The sequence below is a fragment of the Dicentrarchus labrax genome, unplaced genomic scaffold (genome assembly GCF_905237075.1).
Source record: "Dicentrarchus labrax unplaced genomic scaffold, dlabrax2021, whole genome shotgun sequence".
NCBI classification, from domain to species: Eukaryota; Metazoa; Chordata; class Actinopteri; family Moronidae; genus Dicentrarchus; species Dicentrarchus labrax.
This window is the reverse complement of record NW_026136710.1, coordinates 16,370,198-16,394,969: the sequence shown is the minus strand read 5'-3', so window position 1 is coordinate 16,394,969 and position 24,772 is coordinate 16,370,198. Positions and strand designations below refer to the sequence as shown.

Genomic DNA, 24,772 nt, shown 5'->3' with positions numbered 1-24,772 from the left:
GAGAAAATAGGAACAAAGAGTGTGTGCCCAGCCAAGTCAGTTAAAATCTGTGTGTATGTGTGTGTGTGTGCCAGAGTTGACAGACCTCATTAGACCAGAGAAATAGCAACTGTATGTGCGTGTGTGCAGTGTGTGCGAGGTATTGTGGTTGTTATAAATATATTACCTCCCCGTGTCTCAGGTTAACTGCACGTTCATCTCACCTTGACTGACCTTCCACACACACATGCATGGCTGCACATACACAAACTTGAACACACACACGGAGCCATTGCACAAAAGGGACCTCACATTAGGGACATTTCTGCTCATATGATTGACTGCTTCGAATAAAGGACCTTGGAAAAACATCTGGGCAAGTGACAAATACGTCCCTCTGGCTGCCGTTGTACGAAGGAGACAGATACTGTGGGTGAGAGAGAGAGAGAGAGAGACAGAGAGAGGGAGGGAGGGGGAGAGGGGGAGAGAGAAAGAGAGCGCCAGTGTGTGTGTTGAGTTATCTCCAGCACTACACAAAGACCTGCCAGACTGCTACCGCTGTCAAGGTTTCTCTGTGAGTGTGTGTGTGTGTCTAAATGTGCGTCCTTGCCAGCCACTTGACATCACACAGCCCTCTCATGGCAGGCTTCTCGGATCAGTAGCAAAATGGATAAGGCTATTTACCAGCAGCTTATTTGGTCTGGGTCAGACCTCCTGTAACAGTTTAATGGGTGTTGAGGGTGGCTGCTACATGAAGGCGAGCAGCTTTATCTGGCCACATGCACCTTGAGCTTGCATCTGGATGAGAAGTGATTTTTAAAAAATTACATTGTCAACTAGGAGGCCATGACCTGGACATATGTGGAAAATAAGTTTTCCTATAAGTAATTGCAAGGGGTCATTGTACTTTATATCAAAGACAATATCAACTGCCCAACTAGAACTCTTTTTTATTTTTTATTATATATATATAATCAATATACAATTAATACAGCTCGGAGAATGAGTCCTTCCTTGAAAAACCAATATAAATGTGAGGTGACCATAACCTCACAAGGCTTATAATTTCCCTTCAAGTTTCTGCATTTTTAAAAGGCTAGGTCAAGCTTGCATCAAAAGAGCACTGCCGTTTTAAACACCCAGCCCACTGTAAAATCTGCACCAGCACCCGCTTTTGACTACAAAGTACTTTCTGCACCACTTTCCTGCAGGACTCTTACGATAACGTTTTTATTTAGACAAGCAAATTGCATCAAATGTGATAAGCAGCCAAAACAAATCGAACGTCAAACTGAGACACACAGACAGATGTAGAAGCACATACAGTACAAACACATAAAGTACAGAAAAATGCATTCATTTACCCACAGACATGCCAACATTCTGACATACTTACACAGAAATCCACAAATTCATAGACACCCACACAGTCACGCCTAAACTGACAGCTAAGGTTCTGCTGAAGGTCATTCATAATGATTAAAGAGGCATCCCTGCAATGATTTTCAAATGACCCTCGGGACGCCTCGACCACTGACACCTTTTCAATGGAAAATTACTTTATCGTGCCCTGGGATACCTGACTTTAGACTGACACAATGACGGTCTAATAGACAGCCAGACAGTTAGCAACGCAGATCTGGGACAGAGATGTAAAGGCAAACAGAAACCCAGACAGGAAGACCTAATAGAGTCACAAATTAAATGTCATGCACATATGAAGATGTACAGGCATGTAGCAGTTGCGCAGATGGAGCTGGTCAAAACAGAGAGGCAGACGAGCAGGCAGGCAGGCAGGTTACGTGAAGACATGCATACATACAGAGAGACAGCCAGGCTTGCCCAAAGCTAGAGACCAGTCCATCCATCCATCCAAGAACCATCCCAGTCAGCACCAGTGGGAATATGGCCCCTGTGCAATCCTAACACGCACATACATGCACACACACACACACACACACAGAGATGCACACACACCCTGCAGCTCTTTTTCTTCAAGTCGCTGATACAGAGGTTTTTGTAATAGCCACATTGATGGCTAATTTCACCTTCATACACTTAATGTGTGTGTGAGTGGAGTAATCACCTTGAGCCATGCAGGCAGTGGATTCCCCAAGAGATCAGCTAGGTTTGATTTGACATCATAACACACACACACACACACACGCACACGCACACGCACACGCACACACCATTTGGTGCTGATATTTACATATAAACTACTGTAGCACCGTAAGAACTGTGCATTACCTTCGCACGTGATTCAAGGTTATTGCAAAAATCACAAAAAGAAGTGTAAATTAGTTTCTTTTTAATGTATTGCAAAGGAGATTAAGCAAATAATTTTATATTGAAAGAAGAAATAAGAAGTCCTCCATAAAGACCATTCACTACATTGTGCATATGATTTAGAAAATAAAATCAGATATACTAGTCTTGTATAATACACTAATTGTTAGCAAGGCTTTCACATGTTTGTCTCTTTTGTAAGAGAGGGATCACAGAAACACACAAGCTGCTGACATCAGCAGCTAATGCATCTGACAGACACACCATTGCCAGGTCTTGCATCATCAGGTTTTAAAACATCATGCATATTACAGAACCTTACACCTCATTATCACTATAACCTGGTGATGAACTGTATTCTACTGGATTCTGTTTTCAGCCTTGATGCACCATTGACAACAACAACACCAAATGTCTCACAACATAGATGGGAACCGTGTTATTTGGGGTAACTTTCTGTACTTGGGCAATATTTGATTTGCTTCCTAGATCAAAAGCTGCCTGTGTTCATTTATCCATCTATCCCTCCCCTCCCAGTCTCCATCTAGACAAAGAGAAAAAAATGCAAACCGGCTCCCTTGTTACCCTGACAATTGGTATCTCAACCAATAAAGCATGTCTAATTGCATTGCTGGGAAACATCTTTCAGCAATTACATTGTTTGGCTAAAATACAGTAGCTCATTACATAGAAACCAACAAGAGATATAAACAGACAAAAACAGATCACACATCCTAACAAAGTACATTACAATAAAGTTCACTGCCTGTGGTTTGGTCTATTAACTGGTGAAGATAGCAATAACAGTATGAAGCTACAATGCACACAGCTGCATCCATAAAACATTGCTAATTGAAACATGCTCTATTCATCACTGCTAAAATTGGCAAGGTAAGTTTTTTCCCCCACTTTCTCTAAGGTAAACCCAAAAAATGCATGGCTTTGTCACTGAGGACATCTGTAAACAGGACTAGTAAACTACAAGTCACGCTAGCAACTGATTGTACTTACTGTACTGCTGTATTATGCTCACAGGGCCCTAACGTGGTTAAGTTCAGCAGATATTATGTTTACTATGTTTGTCATCTTAACTTAACTATTCATCCCTAGAGCTTGTTGCTAGCATGGCTAAAAATTCAGTGAATAGTGAAATAGTGAATAGTAGAACACAGACTTTTACTGCATCCTAAGCCCAGGTAGTACTGGTGACATACACATACAGTAAAGCAAGAATGAGATGGGGTGTGTCATGCTTTGGCATTACTGGACAATGAAAACTACTTCAAGAGATGATTTTTAAGATGTTTTATTGCAAAAATATAGAATTTGATAACACACTACAAAAACATCAACACAAACATAATACATGACAGTCTCAAAGACAAATCAATAGCACATCAATAGCTAAGTATTTTTACTGTGCTTTCAAAGAATCACAAAACAGTTATTCCGTTGTTAAAACCTTATATGTGAGTTACTGATAACATGATCGTCTTTTACCTGGGGAAAACCTAATAACCGCATACTTGCTTGTGTATGTTGACACTTTGAGTGAAAGCTGCACATTTTCCCTAAGACCAAATGTGTCACAACCCAACAAATGTACCTATTTTCCACTTCCTGAGAAGTTAACTATACAGTTATGAAGTGGGCGGAGCCATTGGTAGAGAAGTATTTTCCCCACTGCAAATATGCAAATTTGAAGTTTACTTTTAGCAAAAATCTCAATGTAACTCATCACACAAACACTGGAGTTTTTTACCCATATACTGGTTGTAAATGTTTCAACTCACAGTGGCTTCTGAGAAACAGTCCTTTTCCCACAATGTGGTTCGTCAGTAGCACAACATACTACATTACCCACACACCTCATTAGCTGTTGCCATGACAAAGATGTCAGCTAGCGATGTGAAATCAGTTTAAGGTTATTCCAAACATCCTTGTGCATTTGACTTTTTATCAGCACAGTTGCTCATTGTCTGGAGCTGATGATTCAACTGAAAGAAATGCCATACTGTCTACTTATTGGAAATGCTCAAACAGCTTGTCAGAAATAGTTATATAGTCTAAGGAAGTCATTAGGACTGTCACTGCCCAGACATAACCCCGCCCACTTCTCTGCTTTATTTCTGAGGTTTTTAAAGACACCAACACTATGTTTTTCATCATTATGAAGTGTCTTAAAACTATTAGGATGCCAGTACAACCTTTTACGGTTGTCATATCCTCACACATTTGTGTATGCAAATATGATTTTTTGCTATTAATATCAGGTATTGCTTTTGTACATATGCTAGAATCAGACCTCCTATCTAACGATGTATGCAGTGCTTTTTTTTTTTTTTTTTTTTTTTAAAGGAGCCAATTCTGAAAACTCCAATGTGTAGGAATGCAAGAACTTATAAAAATTTGTTGCTGATTCTGATGTTACGTCAAAGGTTTTATGTAACCTAATTTAACACAAAAAAATTGGCTCCTGCATAAACACTTCACTGCATGGTTGATGGAGTCCCAGCTGACAGTCATTGTCGAGTAACAACACATCAAAAATCTCAGTCTCTGCTGGTTTGCTGTGCTTTGTTTCTTCCTGCTGAATGAGAATTGCTTAATAAGAGACGGCCAGGATAAAATCATGCCATTGCAAAAGTGCTGAGAATAAATCATTTGAATGAATTAAGATATTTGCGCAGCAAGACCTATCATTAAACTGTATTTTTTATTGTTGCTTGCACTGAGAACAAATCAATACCTGTTTTTACACTTTTGTACTTAAAAGTGGTAATGCTAAAAATGGTAAAACAAAATGTCTGGCTGAAGTTTGTTGACATCAAGGGCTAGTGCTATTGACCTTTGTACAAAATCCTATCATCCGCTTGTTGTCCTATAAGATTTCTGTCAAACCCTGTGCTTACGTTCTGAAGGTGTATCGTTGTGCCGTACACAAGAAAATGGTGCTCTACATCAATGATGCTTTAGTTTTCCATATATATATATAGCTTTGATTTGTTTTTAAAAATATTACCAATGCTTTGTGCTTAACTGTCAAATTGCGGAAGCATTGAGAATATGAAGTGATATAATCAGCATAATGGAACACAGTAATTATAGTAATTACATAGTAAATAATTAAGAAAACTTTGACACTAAAAAGTCAGTCACCTATAGACATTTTTAGTCAAACAAAAGGGCAACAGATTTCTCATAAAGTGCAAATTAAATTAGTTCCAACATACACATTGTCTGACATTCTTGTTATTGCCTGTAGATATTGTTGGCAAAAAGCAAATACATAGAAAGTTGGGGCACAATTGGGGCATAGCATTTTGGCAGGGGGAGGACATAATGGTGCTTGAAAGATGAGAGGCACTTATAAGGGTGTACTATTCACCAATTGTTCATGCCCCAGGCATAGGCTTTAAGTTGAAAATTAAGTTGAGAAGGGTGGTTGTAAAAAGCCAATACCATGAAATTTGGACAGGATCAAAACACTGTGAGACTTCATCAAACGCCTATGGTATTCATACGGCTGAAGAAGTTTTAATTGAATACATGCTGGATGGTGAATTAAAAGCACCCAGCATGATAACTTTCACTGTACATGCCTTATATTGTCTATATAAAAGGTGCACCATATCACTGATGCATTCCCCCGCTAAATTAAAGATCTGCATAGCCACAATAGTCTACATACAGTATATATGTTTTAGTGCCAAAGAGTTTTTTTGAAGACATAAATAAGACCTACTTGAATAAAAAATTTACACTGTGGCTTAAAAAAAGGTACAAAACCACACATTTAATATTGCAAAATAGCTACTGTTCCCCACCATTAAAACTACAATATAGTATATTAACGTACAAGCTCCACAATGATAAATGTAGACTAAAGAGACTATGCAGATGTTTATCTTTCAAGTGAACTTTCACTCTGGTAGAACATTTTAATTTTTAAATACACATACGCATAACACTTGTGACCGTTGCCCACTCACATTCTTTTATGAAACCAGTCAAGAAGGATGATCTTGAACTTGACAGCAGGTGTAAAAGCTTAAAAGCCATGAGTGAGGTGGGTTTTTACCACCAAAGAAGTCTTTTACTTTGACTCCTCTTGAACTCATGGAAGTCAGAGTGTTTTAAAGCGAAACATGTTTTCTAAAAAAGTGAAATACCCCTTTAAAACCTTACATTCTTCTTATGTGCTTTTCTATGCTTTTCATACAGTCAAGTGATACCACCTCTTATAAAACTAGCTTTACAATCTCATTTTGTTTCCACTCTTATGCCACAGCACTAGCAGTACACTGTTTTTAACCAAGAAAAATATTAGCATGTCATCTGCAAAGAGGATGGATATATATACTGTCATAACTCAGTTCCTGCTTCAGTGAACACAACGGTGAAACGGTCAAGTTTTAGCAATAAAGCACTGAGTAGCAATGTATAACAGAGCATACCAAAAAAGTTAAACAAGGGCTTGATCATTGACATCATTGTATATCTACCTACATACTAGAAGTTCACATATTAATCCTTGTGCATACTTCTCCATCTTTTAGAGACAACAGAGTATTTATTGTTGTCTCATTTAGGGCCGCTGAAAATATTTCTAGGTCTTGCATCAAAACTTGAAATGAAACACAATCACCAACAACATAACATGAATATCTGATAATTCTGCATACCCTTTAGGGCACCCTTACGTGGGGACAGATGTGCTGGTTGCCCCCACCTGACATTGGCCCAGGTCTATGTAGCAGGAATGCTGATTTAGAATATTTGTCACTATTTACTAATGTGTACTACTCTGAGATGCTTGATCAATACCAACTTGTCCACATGATGGTAGACAGAAGAACAAAGCTCCCTGCTTTAAATATATAATACATTATATACATGAAAGACATGTAGGCAGAGCTGCTCAGTAGTCCAACAGAGAGTATTATGATGAAACACAAACCGTCTACATAATTTTTGCTCATTTTTTTTAAACAAGTATAAATAAATAAATGATTATCAAGTTGATCAATATTGCCTCCTTATTTTCAGCAGTCCTGTACGAGTGAGGTTTATTGTGGTGTGGCAGACGTGTGGTGTAGACTGGTGGACTGAACAGATTACTGAGGGTTTTCTGCCGTACCTGAAGGTTGTTGGTTCTAATTGAAGGCTCCATGAAAATCTGAGTGTACTCTTGAGTGAAGGCTGCATTGGGATTCTAGTAGAAATTCCATTAGAAGATCAGTAAACAGTCCCACTAGGATCTTGGAGATCCTTTCCAGGAGTATCTGAATGGCAGTTCCATTTTTACACAAACAACTGTTCCATCAGGTTCGACTGAACTTTCCATGAATGACATTTCCACTGGACTGAATGTTCGAGCTAAATCCTACTGGAAGTGCCTTTGAACATGATGTGAAATGTCCTGTGTGACTTCCATTTGAATGTCCGATGTAGAAACTGCATGAGATCATCAGAATATGGGTGAAGAATCCATTTGTGTCTGCGCAAAAGTTCCAGTAAATAGTCCTGATAGACTCTGATTGAAGCTGTGTTACTGATTTGCATGTGTGATGTTTTCGCTAGAACCTACACGAAGGTTGCAGGGAAACTGAAAGTTCGTGTATCCACTATATGAAGCAACTATCAATTAGAAACTGGATGGTTTAGGAGTTGAGCTCAGTTCTGTAGGAACCAATCAAGATCTCAGTGGAGATTCCTGCAGATTTTCAAAGCAAAGATGATGGAAAGCTGAATCTCTTACACAATCTGCAGCTTCATTCAGAGGCTGGTTTTAAGGACAAGAATGGTTCTATTTCCACATTCTATCCCTATTTGACAGCATTTACATATCAAACATAACAGGTTGATGCTGCAACTGAGCGCTGTGTTCTATGTAATAGTGTAGTGCTATACATTCAGCCAGAAATACAGATATAGAGAGGATCCTAATGCCTAAAGCCTAACTTTTCACACTTTTCTTTTGTAGGTTCAATAAGACCCATCTCTTCTGGAAAAAGCGAGACCCAGAAGGTCTCCTTGTCAATGACTGCAGTATTTTAAATTGCAGCCTCTCTAAACAATGACTCTTGCAATATGTACTCCTGTCTTGAATTGCTTTGGAAGATAATGAAGTATATGATGTTGAATGCGAGTCTGGACCGTGAGCAGTACAGCTGGATTACAACAGCAGTAGTGTCACTTGAAGACTTGCCAAACGGTCATCAACTAAATCCAAAGCACATCAGCGTGGCATAGCAAAGACTAAAATGAATGAAGACTTTGCTCTTGGTCCATAATTACATGTTTACCCTGCCTGAGAATGCCGTTCAATTCAATTAATTATCATGGAACTGTAATTCTAGAGAAAATTGCGAGAGAAAAAAGTCAGTACTGTTCAGATCCACTGGGTTCAGATCACCTGAGACAGGCTGAAGAAGTTCAGTTTGAGCCCACTGCATGAAACTCCCATAATTGTGATACAGCCAAAGAAAGTGCTGGTTGCTCTCAGAGCCAGATCTGCAGTCGATGTTTCATTTTGATCTGAGAGAATCCAAACAGTGCACAGAGATATCAGAATCCCCAAGATTCACAGAAATGGAATAAATAGAATGAAAAGTCTTCACTTGAGTCCAGTTCAGTTAAGCTCACCATCATATTCCCTTCATGTAGCAACACTCAGTTCAGTTCAGTTTGGTTTTAGTGCTGCAATGTCAAATATCCCCAATGACACCACAAGCAAACTGCACACACAAAGAACCACAAAAATGTGGGCCCCCCAGTTTAGATCCATAAACACTGGGTTTCCTTGTCCATAGAAAGTGCTTAGCCGCTCTAGGTCCAACAGCAAATCCGAGTCTTTTCGTCACATACTAGGTCCATATATTGTGTGTATGTTTATATGTGTGCGTGTGTGTGTGCGTGTGCCTGTACATATGCATCAGATGTTTACAGTAGAGTTGGTGTTGTTCATATGGACTCTCATCTCCTGAATGCTAGTGATGATTTTTTTCTGATGTCCAGCCAGGTTTACTCCTACTCTTCGCAAATCTCTGAAAAACAGCACACAAAGAACAGGCCCTTATTTATCCAGGAGTCTAACAAATAAAGACATTTATGAATCAAGTGATTGACTTGTTGACTGTACTATAATTGTTTGCTATTTAAGTTTTATTTGTAATGTTTCTTGATGCCATTTTTATTGAAGCACAGTGTTGTTGGAAGTATGAGAATCAATATAATATCCTCACAAAGAGCTCTTAAACAGTAGATACCCTGATTAAAGCAATTCAAAAAATAATTTATAATGTTATTGTTATAATACTGATATAGTTGTTTCTGTATTCCTGGTTTATACATTCATAGGTCATACTGACTTTCTGTGGCCATCTCTACCTTTAAAGAAGCTTTCAGTTCTCTAAAGGGTGCTGGCTTTTTGGAATTTTTTCACAGGCTTGCAACCTCGTAATAGATCCTGCTTTCTCATTTTGCTTTGACCTTCACAGCATTTTGTGGCAATGTTCATGGCTTCTCTAACCAGAAAAAACATGTAATAATAAAAAATTAGTTCAGTTTTGTATGTACTGCAGGTTTCATTAGGGGTTTTATTAGAACTGCATTCCACATTTGAGTCTGAATCATGTAATTTTACTAAATTTTGAACTTTAAAGGGTCAGTCTACCCCAGATTATACTGAAGAAATAGTCCCTAAAATTTTATTTTTTAAATATAATGTTGCACTGCTAAGATCTGTAAATAACTTTGCAATAGGGTGGCAGCAGAAATCCCAGAGACAGATATCTTTACACCTGAGCAAATGAGCTGCATGGCTGGATGTCCTAGCACATGTTTATGTTTGTATGTAGGCAAGTGGTCTTACTCTGATGTCATCTGAGCCACCGTCTCCAGTGAAGAGTAACCTCCTTCCATAAAAAGCTCAGTGTAACGACCCATCTTGATGGAGTCGAGCCACTCCCCTACGGTCTGGCTCCGAGTGCTGCAGCCCCCTTCTACACTGGCATGCTCCACTAACAGGTTTGAAACCCTGGTAAACAGTTGATGATACAGTAAAAGAAAGAATAAGACAGTAATCAAATGAAAGAACAAGATTATGCATGTACCATTTCAGACAGTATCCATTGTCAGGATGTAGCAGAAGTACATAAAAAAACATAATCAGCACCAGTCCTGTTTCACATCATTATCATAAATATTAAGGTGTGGGATTCACTGTGCAATCAACTACATTCTGAAACTCAAGTCCTGACAGTTACTATTGAGGTTTTGAAATGCTAGTTATGCACTGTCACACAAAGCTAAGGATGCCCACTCTCTCTGACTGCCATTCAGATCACTCTTCACGCTACTAAATAGAGCTTTCCATGCTATCAAACAGAATTGTTCATGCTACGTAACAATATTCTCCACACTGTAGCAAGAACAGGAGTGTCCTGTGGATCAAGGACTGGCCCTGTTGGCGTCCCTTTAATCTGGCTAACAGTCATATGATATAGCAAGGGCTGTTAGATTGGCAATCATGAAATTGATTCATTTATAGCTGTGTTCCTGTGTGTGTTTCCGAGTGCGTACATGGAAAGGAGAAAGGAGGACAAAACACCTCAGATTATTTCATTATGTCTGCAAAGACAGTAAGGTAATGAGGTTGTCTGACTAAATGTCTGCTTCAGAGCACTTATAGCCATTTCATGCCATTATATGCTAATGCAATGCATACACATAGTGGGGAAATACTAATTGAATGTTCAAATGTTGCGATAATCAAAAGATGCCCCACTGAATACAATTCACACTAATGCAAAGTTTTAAGAAAATCAAGCTATTTTAATTTATTTCTCTCCTCGTCTTTGTCGGCATGCAGCAGTTAGTGACTGTGTCCATCCTCATTTAATTATACAGCTACACAAGACTTCAATAGAGACTCTATTTACATTTCATCCAAACGATGATGAGTCTATTAGCTTGCAGTGCGGGATTTAATTCTCTTATGAATGAATAGGTCAATTAAAACACAATGCATTTTCAAGATTAAAAAAGTGTTGGTAAAAGCTCATGTATATCTTTTTACCGAATTGGTAACTGTAAAAAATAAAAAAAGGCTAAAATTGAAAGATATTCATATCTTACTCATATATCAGGTGTAACAGTTGACAATCCACTGCTTTAATCCCCCCATCCCCTTTTTTTTTTTTTAAATCAGTAGTTTAAACAAAGATTTTCTTAAAATCATAAAAAAACACATACATTTTTTTCTTCAAAATAAAACCATATACATGTCGTTTTTCTTCGAAATAGAACAATGACAATGACAAACAATAGCCACGTATATCTGAGCAATTGTTGTCATTTCAAAGAAAATATATCATATTCCAAATATATTGTGTGAATTCATACCTGTGTGAGGAGTTGACCAGTTTTTTTAATGAGCTAGGGTTTCGAATGAGTTTGTCTAGTAGACAGACAATCTCATCAAACTTGGGCCGGTTGCTGCGTTCTCGTTGCCAACAGTCCATCATAAGGTGGTACAGAGCCTCAGGACAGTCCATAGGACCGGGCAACCTGTAGCTTTCCTCTACTGCCTTTATTACCTGCAGACAGACAGGGGGTTGGGGAGAGACAGATAGAGGTTTGTTTTTTAAAAAGTCATGAAGTTGTACAATACACCATTACAGAGATTTTAAGGTTGGGAACAGAAATTGGATGGAGTGAAGAGAGAGAGAGAGAGAGAGAGAGAGAGAGAGAGAGAGAGAGAGAGAGAGAGAGAGAGAGAGAGAGAGAGAGAGAGAGAGAGAGAAACACCCAATTGACACTGGCTGAACAAAAGGTTTAAGGTTAGCAGAGTGGGGACCAGCAGAACAGAGAAACCCCCTCCGCCATGTAAGTCTCAGTCCTCCCCTCTGATCACTTCAACTTCAACTAATTTTTCTTTGCAGCCAGTTAAAAACAGACTTGAACATAAACCCAAAATAAAATACACAACACATAAAACTTAAATACAAATAAATGCAAAACATATATTAAATGTATATGCTACAGAAGCTCACATAAAATAATGTATATCAGAGACCACCACCAGTTGCCAGTTGCTAAAGAATAAAATAAGATTTTAATGATCCCACACTGGGGAAATCCTTGTTACAGACCAAGATACAACACAACACACAAATAGATGCATAAATGCAAGACATAATATAAATAGAAAATAGACGTATGTACACTATACTCATTTTTGTATACAGATTGATTGCACAGTACAGGTATAATATAATATAAACAATGTGTATAAGAAATTATAAATATAACCCAGCCATATTATATGTATGATTGATCATCAGCTGACTCATCCTGAGCATTTAACAGTTTGATGGATTGGGGGCAAAACAATTTCTCACCCTCTTAGACATGGCCTATGGTAAGCCATGATGCCACTGAATCTTGATTAATGTTTAAAATACAATGATCAGTTTTAAAGTTTGCTCAAGAGATTTTGTGACACAGTTTCATCCGAGCAGTGAGCAACTCTGACCGATCTGCTGATTATGTGTACTTTAAGACAAAGTGGTAATATGAAGATGCAACATAAACCCCACAAGATTGGGAATCTGTTCCATCACTTTTATAACCTTTACAGAGATAGATAGCGACAGTGAAAAACACCAACATAGTCTAAAGAAGACGATGAATCATTTCCAACTTGTTAGACGCCTCAACGTGTAATATCTCTCTCACAGCAGGACCTCAACAAACTTCAGCCAAAGTAATGTTACTTCCAGTCAAGATCCCAAATACTGATATTTCCTCCAGGGATGCTCATGCGCTCTGACTCTACACTCAAACCTCCATGAAGTTAGCAGGCAAAAACGAACCCGAGGATCAACATTGTTTATTTTACACGCTACATAACCCAGTTAATCATTTCCGCAAGTAAAAAAGATGCAGCACTGAATCAGAGATTTTTTTTCTGGGTGGGGTGGGGTGGTCGAGTTAGATGAATAATAAATAAATCCAGCTCTCTCTATGCTAAACCCTGCAGTGGCAAGCAGGCTGGAGTTCTCAGCCTAGTTCTGCCAGTGCAAGACACTGGAGGGAATTGATTTGTCAAGTTCATGACAGCCTTTACTTGTGTCAAATTCACACAAAAGACAGACGTGATAGCGCTCCAATACACATGCATGCATGAAAGTGCACGTACGCACAGACCAAAACACAAGAGAGAAGCGCAGCATCAAATACTCGCGGCGCTCTGAGAGGGAGAAGAACTACACATAGCTGACTGGCAGGGATGAAAGATCAGAGGATGAAAATGAGAGGCCGAGGTGGGAGAAAGAAAGGAAACACGGACGAGAGGCGAGAAAGAATACAGACAAAGATTGCATTTTTGAAAGACAAAGGAGGGGACGAGAGACAGTAGTGAGCACGAAAGGGGTAGAAATGGGAAACAGAAGGAGAGAAGCTTAGAGAAAGAGAGTGTGAGAGCCTGCACTTTCTTGCGCAGATCAGAGAAAATCCAGCATAACGCTTTCAATTAAACATCAAACGTCTTCTCCTCTCACCCTCCTCTCCTATCCTCTCTTCCCTCTCTCTAGACTTCTCTGAGACAGACAGCCTAATAACCAAAAGGAGGAGGGAGGGGTCTGAAGCAGGGGATGAAGAGGTCACTGGAGGGCTGTGCGTGCATATGTTGCCTGTGTGTGCGTGTCTGTGGGTGGGAAATGAGTGCATGTGTGTGGTGTCTGAATCGAATGCTACAGTCTCACTCATCTCTATGTGACAAGATTGCACTTCTCCTCATTAAAATGAACTCCAGACCGCACTTTAATCTAGGTGCTACCCTCTTCTCTCTCCATCTCCCTCTGACTCACTTTTCTTGGTCTCCCCCTCTGATGAACAGACACACGCAAGTCATGTGGGTACTTGCTGAGTAGAGCTACCACTAGTACACAACTCCACAGCCACTCATTTACAAGTTTTACAATTTTGCATTTGGCCAAATATCTTCAAAAGTACTGTGAATACTGTTGTAATTGGAATATAAAGTGAAATGAATGTTGTTTATATGTGATCTAAAAGCCTTGCTGGGTGATAGATAGCCTAAGTGAGTGTACAACCCACTATTTTCCCTCCCACATTTTTCTGCTTAGCACTGCACCTCCAGTATATACCTGTTTCTCTCTTTTGCTTACGCACACCTTTCTCTATACCACACAATGTCTCTCTGTGTTTCCATTAAAGCTTTTCATTCTCATTGTCCACACGTTGCAGTAATAGATTTATAATAATGGGTTCCCACACAGCCCTCCCTAATTCAACCCACATTCAGCCTCCTGATGTCTCACCTACATGTCTTTTTCTCCCTTGATGGCTTCATTGCTGTCTTTATTATACAAAAGTCACAGGTTCCCAAAGCACAATGCAGTCGGCCGTGTGTTAACATTTTCTACTCCAATTGAAGTAAATTCTTTGCATGCAAACTGCAATGACAGATGAAACGTATGTGTAATGCTGTTAATGTGTGTACATTCAAAAAAATATAAAAAATTATAAATATACCTGTTATCCAAAATCTATCATGACCTGTGTTAACATATGAAGCAACCCCATGTTGCGTCTAAACCCCAAGACAGAGAAAGAGTGTCCTAGCTGAGGTTCAAAATTCATTCTTGACCTTGGAAATAGAAACTGCTGTTTCAGCTGCTCAGCTGAACTTTCCAAGGTCCTTAAAGCAAAAGTTTGACATTTGGGGAAAAAATGTAAATTACTTGATTTCAGGTGAAGAGTTACATGAAAATATCGATACCGCTCTGATAATACAGAGCTACAGCTAACAGTCGATTAGGGTACTGTAGCAAAAACATTAAAGAGTCACTAATTAATATGATATATATGTATCTTTTTTGTTTCTTGAGTGCTAAAGAGAAAAAACAACAATTTCCTATTTTTCAGGGGGTTACATGCTGGACTACTTCATGGCTCTTTGCAGTTGCCAGGCAACCAGATTCCAGGACTTTACTGGTTGCAGCCAAGAAATAATCCGGCACATAACCCCACTCTAAATGGCAAGTTGTTAATTTTCTTTACTATACTGTGTTCTTTACTGAGAAAAAAATGAAATCTGAAGAAGATCATGCCTTGCAAAATTCTATTCATTGTTGCTTATTATTGTATTTAGTTTTTGCCTCTTATAATCTTGCTCTGTGAAGCACTTGGGGCTGTATATTTGTGTGAAAGGTTGCTACATAAATAAAACTGAGTTGCATTGTTGCTACAGAACAGCTACAAGATGGGCCTCACGCTGAGATCGTTGTCTCAGTTGTCTAAAGCTATTTAATGGTCGTTGTACAATCCTGCCTTCTTTGAATGCACCGCCCCCTGGGTGAAAAAATAATTCCACTTGGAGGTTGCATTGTGGGGTGAACAGTTCAAATCGAGACAAATTCAGATCAACAAAATACATAATGAAAATACAAAATGCACACAATGCACGTATTTCCATAACAATGTCACATCACACTTACATCTTGATTGGACATCTCCCAGTACGGCCTCTCTCCATATGACATCACCTCCCACATGACAATTCCGTAACTCCACACATCGCTGGCAGAGGTAAACTTCCTGTATGCAATCGCCTCTGGAGCCGTCCAGCGAATAGGAATCTTCCCGCCCTGTGACAAATTGTAAGAACATTTACCAACAAAGCAAATACCTCTGTGGATTTAAAGGAAACTAGGTTTAGGAAACATAACTACAACTTTTAATCTGTAGCGGTGCTTGATAGAAATAACTGTGATATGTTTACATCCACAACAGCTCGGCACCACACTTGTACAAATGACCTTCTGGCGTATGAATACAGCTGCAGTCATTCAAATGGGTTTTTTTTTCCTACACAAAGATGGAAACCAAGAACAGACCTTAATTGAAACACTTCTGCCACATGTGGTCCAACTCACAATTTCACTAATGAATACCAATTTAGGAACACATTCATGATACCAAGTTTCACTTTCTTTTACAAATTCCCTGTCCTAACTGTTGGGGGCCCTGAGATTCCTCTACTTGTTTTCCTCATCTTCATTATCGCGCTTTCATTGCAAAGATAGAAAAGTTCACAGGATGACTGCTGAGTTCCAGAGGAAAATGTGTTTTCGGCTGATGAGTAGTGAAATTAGCTTGATGCAGTATTGATGAACACAGCAGCGGGATATCTCAGGGTCTGATTATTTGAAGGGTGTGAATTATGTTATTCTCACTGCTCTGTCAAGGAAAGAGAGCCAGACAAGCCAGAGAGAAAGAGAGAGAGGGAGCGCAAGAAGAAATGTAGCCTGGCAGTGAGAGGTGAATGACAGGATATTTGGCGCTAAGGCAGCAAGACTCAGTGCTAATTGAGTGTTGCGGAGACCGAGCTGAGTACTAATTGGCCCTCCTTCTGCAGGAAGCAGCCCGTCTCTGGCTGACAGGACGCCACTCAGCCTGGGACACACAGCTCAATTTAAAACCCGCTGCTGCCGTCTGTGTGTGTGTGTGTGTGTGTGTGTGTGTGTGTGTGTGTGTGTGTGTGTGTGCGTGTGTTTGTGTGTGTGTGCGTATGAATGCAAGTTTGCGTGTATTCGGTGTGAGCGAGGCTCTTGTGTAAGAGTTTTCCCACTTAATCCAAAATTTGATATACCAAAATTGGTGTGCACACACAGAGATACACACCAGATTAAATATAAATGTACTCAAAGACACAACAGTGTACCCTCTAGTTTATCATTCCTTTTCCGCTCTCACACTACTGCTAATACAATAAGTTAATTCATCTATTAGTTGATTGGTAGAAAACTGACAATTGATTAATTGTTTCAGTCCTTTATTAAGCAAAACTGCCAAATATTTTCATTTTATTTTATAGGGGAGGATTTGCTAATGTTTTTACGTCACTGAAAATGATCAAAAATATATTTTTGGACCTGGACTGTAGTCAGAAAAAACAAGGCTCTGTGAAATAGTGATCAGCCTTGTAGACTTTATTAACTGAAAAGATAATCTACAGATAATTGACAGGGAAAATAATTAGTTGCAGCCGTATCACACACACACACAAACATGCACAGTCTTACCCGCGTGGTGTACGCAGCCTCCGGGTCATCTTCCAGGACCCGGGACAGGCCAAAATCAGACACTTTACAAACAAGGTTGCTGTTGACCAGGATGTTACGAGCTGCAAGATCACGGTGGACATAGCCCATGTCGGAGAGGTATCTGAATTTGTCAACACAAAGGAGAGGATTAAACCTGGGTCCTAATGATGTGCTCAGTAATTCATTGTGTGTTTGTGTGGACTCATAATACATTATGCGCACCTCATGCCAGACGCAATGCCACGCAGCATACCAACCAGCTGGATTACGGTAAACTGACCATCATTTTTCTGAAGAAAAGAAGGGACAAACGGGGAAAAGACATTCTTGTTAGAAGATATTCTTAATCAAACCATCAAACAGTGAATAGAGAGCATTCAGGGGAGAGTGGAAGATAAAAATGGGACGGATAATATCACGTGACAAATGTTTAAAATCAGAAATATTGCAAATCCACTAAAAATAAATCATTCATGAAGTTAACTGTCTGCCAGCATCCCCCAAAATGAACTTTGCTGACCCAGGATGACCTACAGTACGTACATGTATTTGCACTTTCAGTTAAGTAGCATAATGTCGGTGCAGCTCTTCTCCATAGTGTCTACACTGCATTGTAATTCTGTATTATATATGCACTAGTTCTGTCTGTAAGGATAATGGAGTCCCTGTGTGGTTTGACATTAAAACCTGTCTGGGAAAAAGCAGTGAAACAATGTGGTTCAATGCTGATGGGTTTTATTCTGTAGTTTTTGCAGTGTAGCCTGCAAAACTGGGTCAATATAGAAAGGCAAAAGAGAGAGCACATGGATGACCTCTGCAAAATGATAAGAATTCTGCTGCCTAAAAGTTGCCTTCAGCCAAGAAAGCCATACTGCCATTGATAGCCACAAAGCCATTTACTGTAACTTACAGTGTAGTGACAAAAAAACAACTCTTCATGTTCTAATTTATCTCACATGTTTTATGTCAGTGGAATAATCTGAGGGTACACATTTTTGCAGGCTACTCTCATATACACTAATTCCCGGAAATATAAAATTATCTCTATGGTAGCAATGATAATAGCAATCTAAAGTCATTGTTCTCAATGTCTCGTATCACCAGTGCCCTTTTGTACATCAGGTCATTCTTCCCACGTGTTCTTAACTCTCCTGCTTTGTGAGCAGACCAGAACCAAGATTACAGATTCCTCTAATCCTGTCCAGAGCTCATTGCTGCCCTGTTGCCCAGAGTCACACCATGTTTTATGAAATCAGTCTCTGGTACAGACACCAGCTGAGCCGTGTCTTCCTTGAGCAAGTCACGGCCACTTTTTCTTTCATGCTATGACTCAGCCTTATCTTGTGGGACCTTCAAATTTCCATACCCCAATATTAATAATTAGGTCTTTCAATAACCGAGGCAAAGAACTTTTGCCAAGGACAGAATGTGTTTCTCTCTACTATTGCATGTTGGTCAAGGGGAAGCTCCCTGAAAGAGCTCACAGACTTATAAAAGTGACCTCATTTGAGACAATTTATTAGACCTCCTCTGGTCACAAAAGGCTTTATAAAACTTTTTTCACATATGCAGTTGTATACCGCAAGACCTTTAAATGTGAGGAACTGTGGAGGTACCCTTTAATTCCAGTCCAAACACTGACCCCATCACTAGCAATTCCCCTCAAGTGTTTTAGTTGCATGATCCTTACCATAACTTAAATAAAAGTGTATTTGCCTTAACCATGATCTTGCTTTGCTGTTGTTGCATTGCACAAATATTGTAATAATTTTAAGCACTGATTGCTCTGAGATATTACCATTGAACAGATTCCAGTATCTGCAAAATTGTTTAATATTAATGTCCTGTCTGGTGACAAGATCGGAGCCAACAGTCCCAGAAACTATGTGTACAATTTTTCTTGTAGTGTATTAACAGCTACAAAAGAAAAGAGAAATTTGCCTGACTGCTTAATGCTAAAGGAGAAGGTGTTAGCTTTCATACAGTACTTGAAAAAAGTAAATTATAGTACTAGAACTGCTCTTTCCCTCCCATGGAAAACACTTTCACTAGGGTTCCTCTTAGTTTTCACCAAATGACAGCTCTCACTGTTAGCTTAAGCCTCAGCTCCTCCCAATCCAAATGTAAACTGTCCATCTACAGCAGAACATCGCACTTACATGCAAAATGAGATGTTAAGCCAGAGATGTGAGTTATGAGCCTTATAGTGCAATGCCCATAGCTGTAACACTTAATCCAGGAGCCAGTTCAGCCCCTGCTTCTCTCATGGCCGTGTCATTTATACCGGCCTCAGTACACCAGCCATCCATGTAATTACTTCACAGGGTTTTCTGTGCTACTCTGCCTGCTGTTTCCCCAGCTCCTCTGCCTCCCCTTTGCATCCAGGATTATTCCCAAAGGCACACAGAGCTGTCACGTCAGCAGTTTCTAGTGACCACAGCCCCGTAGCACATCTCTTCAACCTTTCCTTTTCTGTCTTTTGTTTCACAGCATCCTCCCATTTTACACAGTCAGGGTGAGAACATATTCTTCAGGTACAGGTCTTTTCCAGTCTGCCTTGCCTTTCAAGCACACCTATCCCTCCAAACACCACCATGTTATTCTCACCTTTCACACATTTCCATAATTTCTGTTCTGAAATACGCCATTACTGTACCATCTTGCACCTGTATGACCTTATTTTTCTCATCTCTCCATTAGCCATCTGCTGCAGAAGTTTACAATTTTTTTGCAGGATTTAGGCCTTGTCCGCCAACTGAGCATCTTGCCATTGTAACCAGCGAGTAGACTGAAGTGCTCTGGAGAGGGATCATTTACTTCAGAGATTTGCCACCCTGCCTCTTCATTATAGTTCACCTTCTCTGCTCAGCAAAGTCCAAATTGTCTAGACAGTGCAGACATGATTCCAGCCCTGAGTGCTCAGATTTCTTTGATACACTTAGAAGTGGGATCCCTTTCAGTATTATTTATTGTTGCTCTCCTAAATGCTTTATCTTATGTACTGAGAAATAATACTTATGTCAACCTGAACACACAATTAACTCTTCTTTCCCCTTGAAAGAGTGTAACGCCTGCCTCGGCTAAGATTTTTTCTTCCTTAGTTAACTTCTGCTTGAATGTGTAGAATGATGATGTATTGAATCAGAATAATGATAGCTTTGGTGGGCACATTCTCATTTCACCCCACCTGATCCTCTTTGCCCACAGTGGTGTATCTCTATGACAAACAGCTCTCATAAATGTATTTTCCTTTCCAGAAGATTAATTGTTTTGCCACCTCTGTGATAATTGTCCCCACAATATGCAATATTAGCAAGGAGTCGCTCTCCAGCCTTGCCCGTTTGCCACTTCTATCAGTACAGAACACTGATCTAGGTCTGAGAGCTCACATTTAATATACCCCAAATATGCCACTAAAACAATTCCTTTTGATTGATTCTTGAGAATCAGTGGTGGTTTTTCCTTATCTCTCTTCTCTCCCATCTTTCCCTCTTCCCTTTTTTTTACTCCCCATTGTTGTATATTTCCACCTCTTTATCTACTGTCTAATTCCTATGATTTTCATCCTTTCTCTCTTCCAATCCTTCACTTCCTTTTCTCTAGATTCCCCATGACCCCACTCTTAAGCATCCTGTCTGATATACCTTGAGGAAAGTGTCCAGTGATCCATTCTCCATGTATTCAGTGATGATCATCACTGGCTTGCCTGAAAAGCAAAACATGAAAACATTCAACAACCATGAATATTACAGAATTTGTACTTTGGTCTTTCCAGGACTCAACTTTTCCGACATAGTAAGTTTTTTTATCAGTATAAACTGTGCTACTACATCAAGAGTTAGCTCAACATCCCTCATCTCAGCTGTAACTTCAGTTTTTCCATATAACCGCATCATGTCAAAGTTCCCATTGCAAGACATACATATATATATATATAAAATGCTATGTTTGGATTTGACTTGTTTACCTGTAAATATCACAACAAATGAATATGGAGATGAAGAGTAATAATTACAGTGTGTGTGTAACCAAGTAAAAAAAATAAAATAGAATTACATATAAGAATAATGAACCTGACTGCCGTGATGCTGTCTTTACCCTTCCTAGACACACACTACTGGAGCTTTCTGAAATATTTTACTAGTAATTTTGTTGTTACTCTAACACTTGATGAAATCAATGGCACGAATGTTCAAATCAGAAAAAGGGGATTTCAAAAGTAGAGCCTGGATAAACCACAGTTGAAGCTGTCAAAGCACATCTGAACCTGACTGATGAAGAACACTTGAGCGTGACAGATGTTAAAAAAACCTTGACAAAGTACAGCTTATCGACTGAAGAAATCACAGCCGAGTTTGACAAGCAAACTTTAACCTGACAAGTCGAGCTTGAGATTCCCAAACATCAAGACAGTACAACTGCCCTATGAGTAGCCTGAATAATCTGCATTGTGACATACATGCGTTATAAATGGCAAAAAAAAAACGTTTGTTAAATCTGACTAGAAACAGACAATGACTCACTCTTTGTGACCACGCCCTCCAGGTGGATGATGTTTGGATGGTTAAACTGGCCCATGATTGATGCCTCCCACAGGAAGTCGCGTCTCTGCTGCTCTGTGTAGCCTGCTTTCAAGGTCTTTATGGCAACCTGGATCTCTCTCTTCCCAGGCAGCCTCAGTGGTCCGCTGCACACCTCGCCAAACTCCCCTGAGGAAAAGACATAGAGCATGACTGTGGCCTCAACATTTCAGCCCACACTAATCTGCAAAAGTCTTGTCATATGGTGAAACAAACCTTAACAGTGATCTAAATCTAAAAGTTCACACTGTAGTGTTTTCATACTGATTAGTTGCTTTATTTGAAACCAGGTATACGTTTGAAGACTACGAACCCATGCTACTTTAAAAAGCTGTGGAGAAAAAGAAAACCTAAATAAATTCGGGAAAAAAAACTTTATTTTGTTGTTGATACTGAGTTTGACTACAAGGGCATCTTCAGATATTTCTCATCTCCACCGGTTGCAATCCATTTCTTATGTTGTTTGTTGTTCCACAATGCAACCAAATGACTGACTTCTGTATAAATACCAGGCAAGCGCCAGTCATCTCAGTGCTCATTATCACAACAGATAAGAACCTAAAAAACACAAGTAGCCTTACACTGAAGGGCCTATTGAACTGCAGAATGCTTGTGAGGCTCACAAATGTTTCAAATCAACATGTTTGTCAGCAGAGGACGAGCACCATTTAAAGCTGTGAGAAGTGTTATTTTCTAGCACAGTGTTTGGCTTAATTGACTGTGTCTAAATGTTCGTCTATATACAGAGACATGCAATCAGGAATGTGGCAGGTTTATGCAGGTTGAAGAAAATATGACGCACTATTATAGAGGTAACGAGAAAATAGTTAAATTCTATACAGCAAGACAAAATTAGGCTAGACTCATTACTGTTATGACTGTACATCGAGTGTGTTTTCATACAGTATTGTCTGAAATTAAGCTGATGAATAGTACAATATTCTACCCGAGCATGCTTGACTGAACAGGTTCACTTTGGAATGAACAATAATGTATTCTCTGATACATTATTCTGGCCAAATCATCCCCAAACTGACGCTCAGAATAAGAATCAGGGCATCTGCAAAACACATACATAGAAAGACACACAGACACACAGACACACAGACACACACACACACACACTCACAGAGTCAGACTCACCAGCTCCGATGATCCTCTCTATGGAGATGAATGAGACGTCGATCTCCTGGGTAAATTCATGCACTGCCTGGTTGGGATCTTCATAGGTGAGGGGGTCAATGTAGGTACGCACCCCCGGGAACTTTACTGCAGACACACAGGCATGGCGTCATTACCATTTAGATGTCATTTACCATTATTAACATATATTCAGGCTTGAATACACAATACAATGCATGTATACATAACAATGGTGGTCCCACTCTTTACCTGAACATGCTGCAAGCGTTGTATTAGGCTGTTGCAGACAATGTTGCAAATCGAGGAGCCTGATTACTTTATGGCAATATTGATTTTTGTTTAGATTTTTGCATCCGAGTTGATGTAGTAGCTTGATTTGTCCGTTTCTTGTTTGAATTTCCATAAATGTGTCTATTATCTTTTATTCTGATATAAATACACAAAATAATGTATACTGTGATAGTGTGATTATCCATATGTCTTAATCAATATTTTTTCTGGCTTTTCATATTGTTGAGGTGATGTGATTTAGTTCTTGCTTTGACCTCCTGAAGCCCTTATTATTATTATTCTACCTTTTAAAACACATCACTCCTACAGAAAGTACTTACCAAAATTACCTAAAATACTGAGCCTAGGGAACAAAATACAATGATTCATAACTTCAGTTATCTCAAAAACAAGACACTTTCTATCACTTTTTGAGGGCCTGATAAGTAATAACACTCATTTTTAAAAAAAAAAATCATTTTATTGTATGAATGAATATGACAGTAAACCACACATATTGGCAATGTGGCATTATTTTCCCCCTGATTTCTCCGGAGCTGATGTACCCGTCATGGTCGGCTCTGATGCTAACAGATGGATAGCTGGATACAATGCCAAAAATGTGGTCAAATATATTAAGCTGTCACAGCCTATAAATCATCATAGCTTTGTGTGTCCTCTGCCAACATGGCTGCCATGGAGCTGGTTGGTAGTTGTGTCATTCAAAGAATAGCTCCTAGTGACAAACATTGTCAACCGAACTGGTTGAGAGACACACACACACACACACACACACACACACACACACACACACACACACACACACACACACACACACACACACACACACACACACACACACACACACACACACACACACACACACACACACACACACACACACACACACACCCGCCTACAGGGATGAACAAACTCATGCAGACTTGACCACTGTATGAACCCTCTAGTGTACATGTAGAGTAAACTTTGGATGAACTTGCCAACACACATACAGATATACAGAATGAGTGGGGTTTCTTAACTTACTGTGACCATTGTGGAAGTGCATCTTCTCCTCTTCAGGATCCTGCTTTGCTTTGCTGTAGCCACACCGCCTGAGACACAAACACAGCAGAATCAGTGTCATATTACAGTATTTCTATGTGCAAACCTTGACAATTACGCGTGCATAAATGATAATTTCATCAACACTGTTAAAAAAAGGTGGATGCTAATCAGCAGTATTTTCAGCAATAAAACAGCTCTGGCAATCAGCCCCCCTATTGTGACCTCCACCAAGGAGGTTACATTTTGGTGCCTTTTGTTTGTTTGTTTGTTTGTCAGCAGGATTACAGAAAAACAAGTGGCCTGATT

The 24,772-nt window shown here is 39.5% G+C and overlaps 1 protein-coding gene across 1 annotated transcript in view; it reads right to left on the bottom strand.

Annotated features, from left to right (window-relative positions):
• Positions 1-3,558: 3,558 nt before the first annotated feature.
• The window catches only part of LOC127370703 (ephrin type-A receptor 5), a 63,345-nt gene continuing 42,131 nt past the window's right edge, over positions 3,559-24,772 (bottom strand). Inside the window, exons 10-19 of the mRNA XM_051412986.1 lie at positions 24,446-24,513; positions 23,129-23,254; positions 21,929-22,114; positions 21,050-21,111; positions 17,628-17,695; positions 17,385-17,526; positions 15,798-15,947; positions 11,677-11,870; positions 10,145-10,309; positions 3,559-9,317 (exon numbers count right to left, since the gene is read on the bottom strand). Coding sequence (XP_051268946.1) covers positions 9,206-9,317; positions 10,145-10,309; positions 11,677-11,870; positions 15,798-15,947; positions 17,385-17,526; positions 17,628-17,695; positions 21,050-21,111; positions 21,929-22,114; positions 23,129-23,254; positions 24,446-24,513 — 1,273 coding nt within the window. The 3' untranslated portion in view covers positions 3,559-9,205. The remainder of the gene's footprint in view (positions 9,318-10,144; positions 10,310-11,676; positions 11,871-15,797; positions 15,948-17,384; positions 17,527-17,627; positions 17,696-21,049; positions 21,112-21,928; positions 22,115-23,128; positions 23,255-24,445; positions 24,514-24,772) is intronic.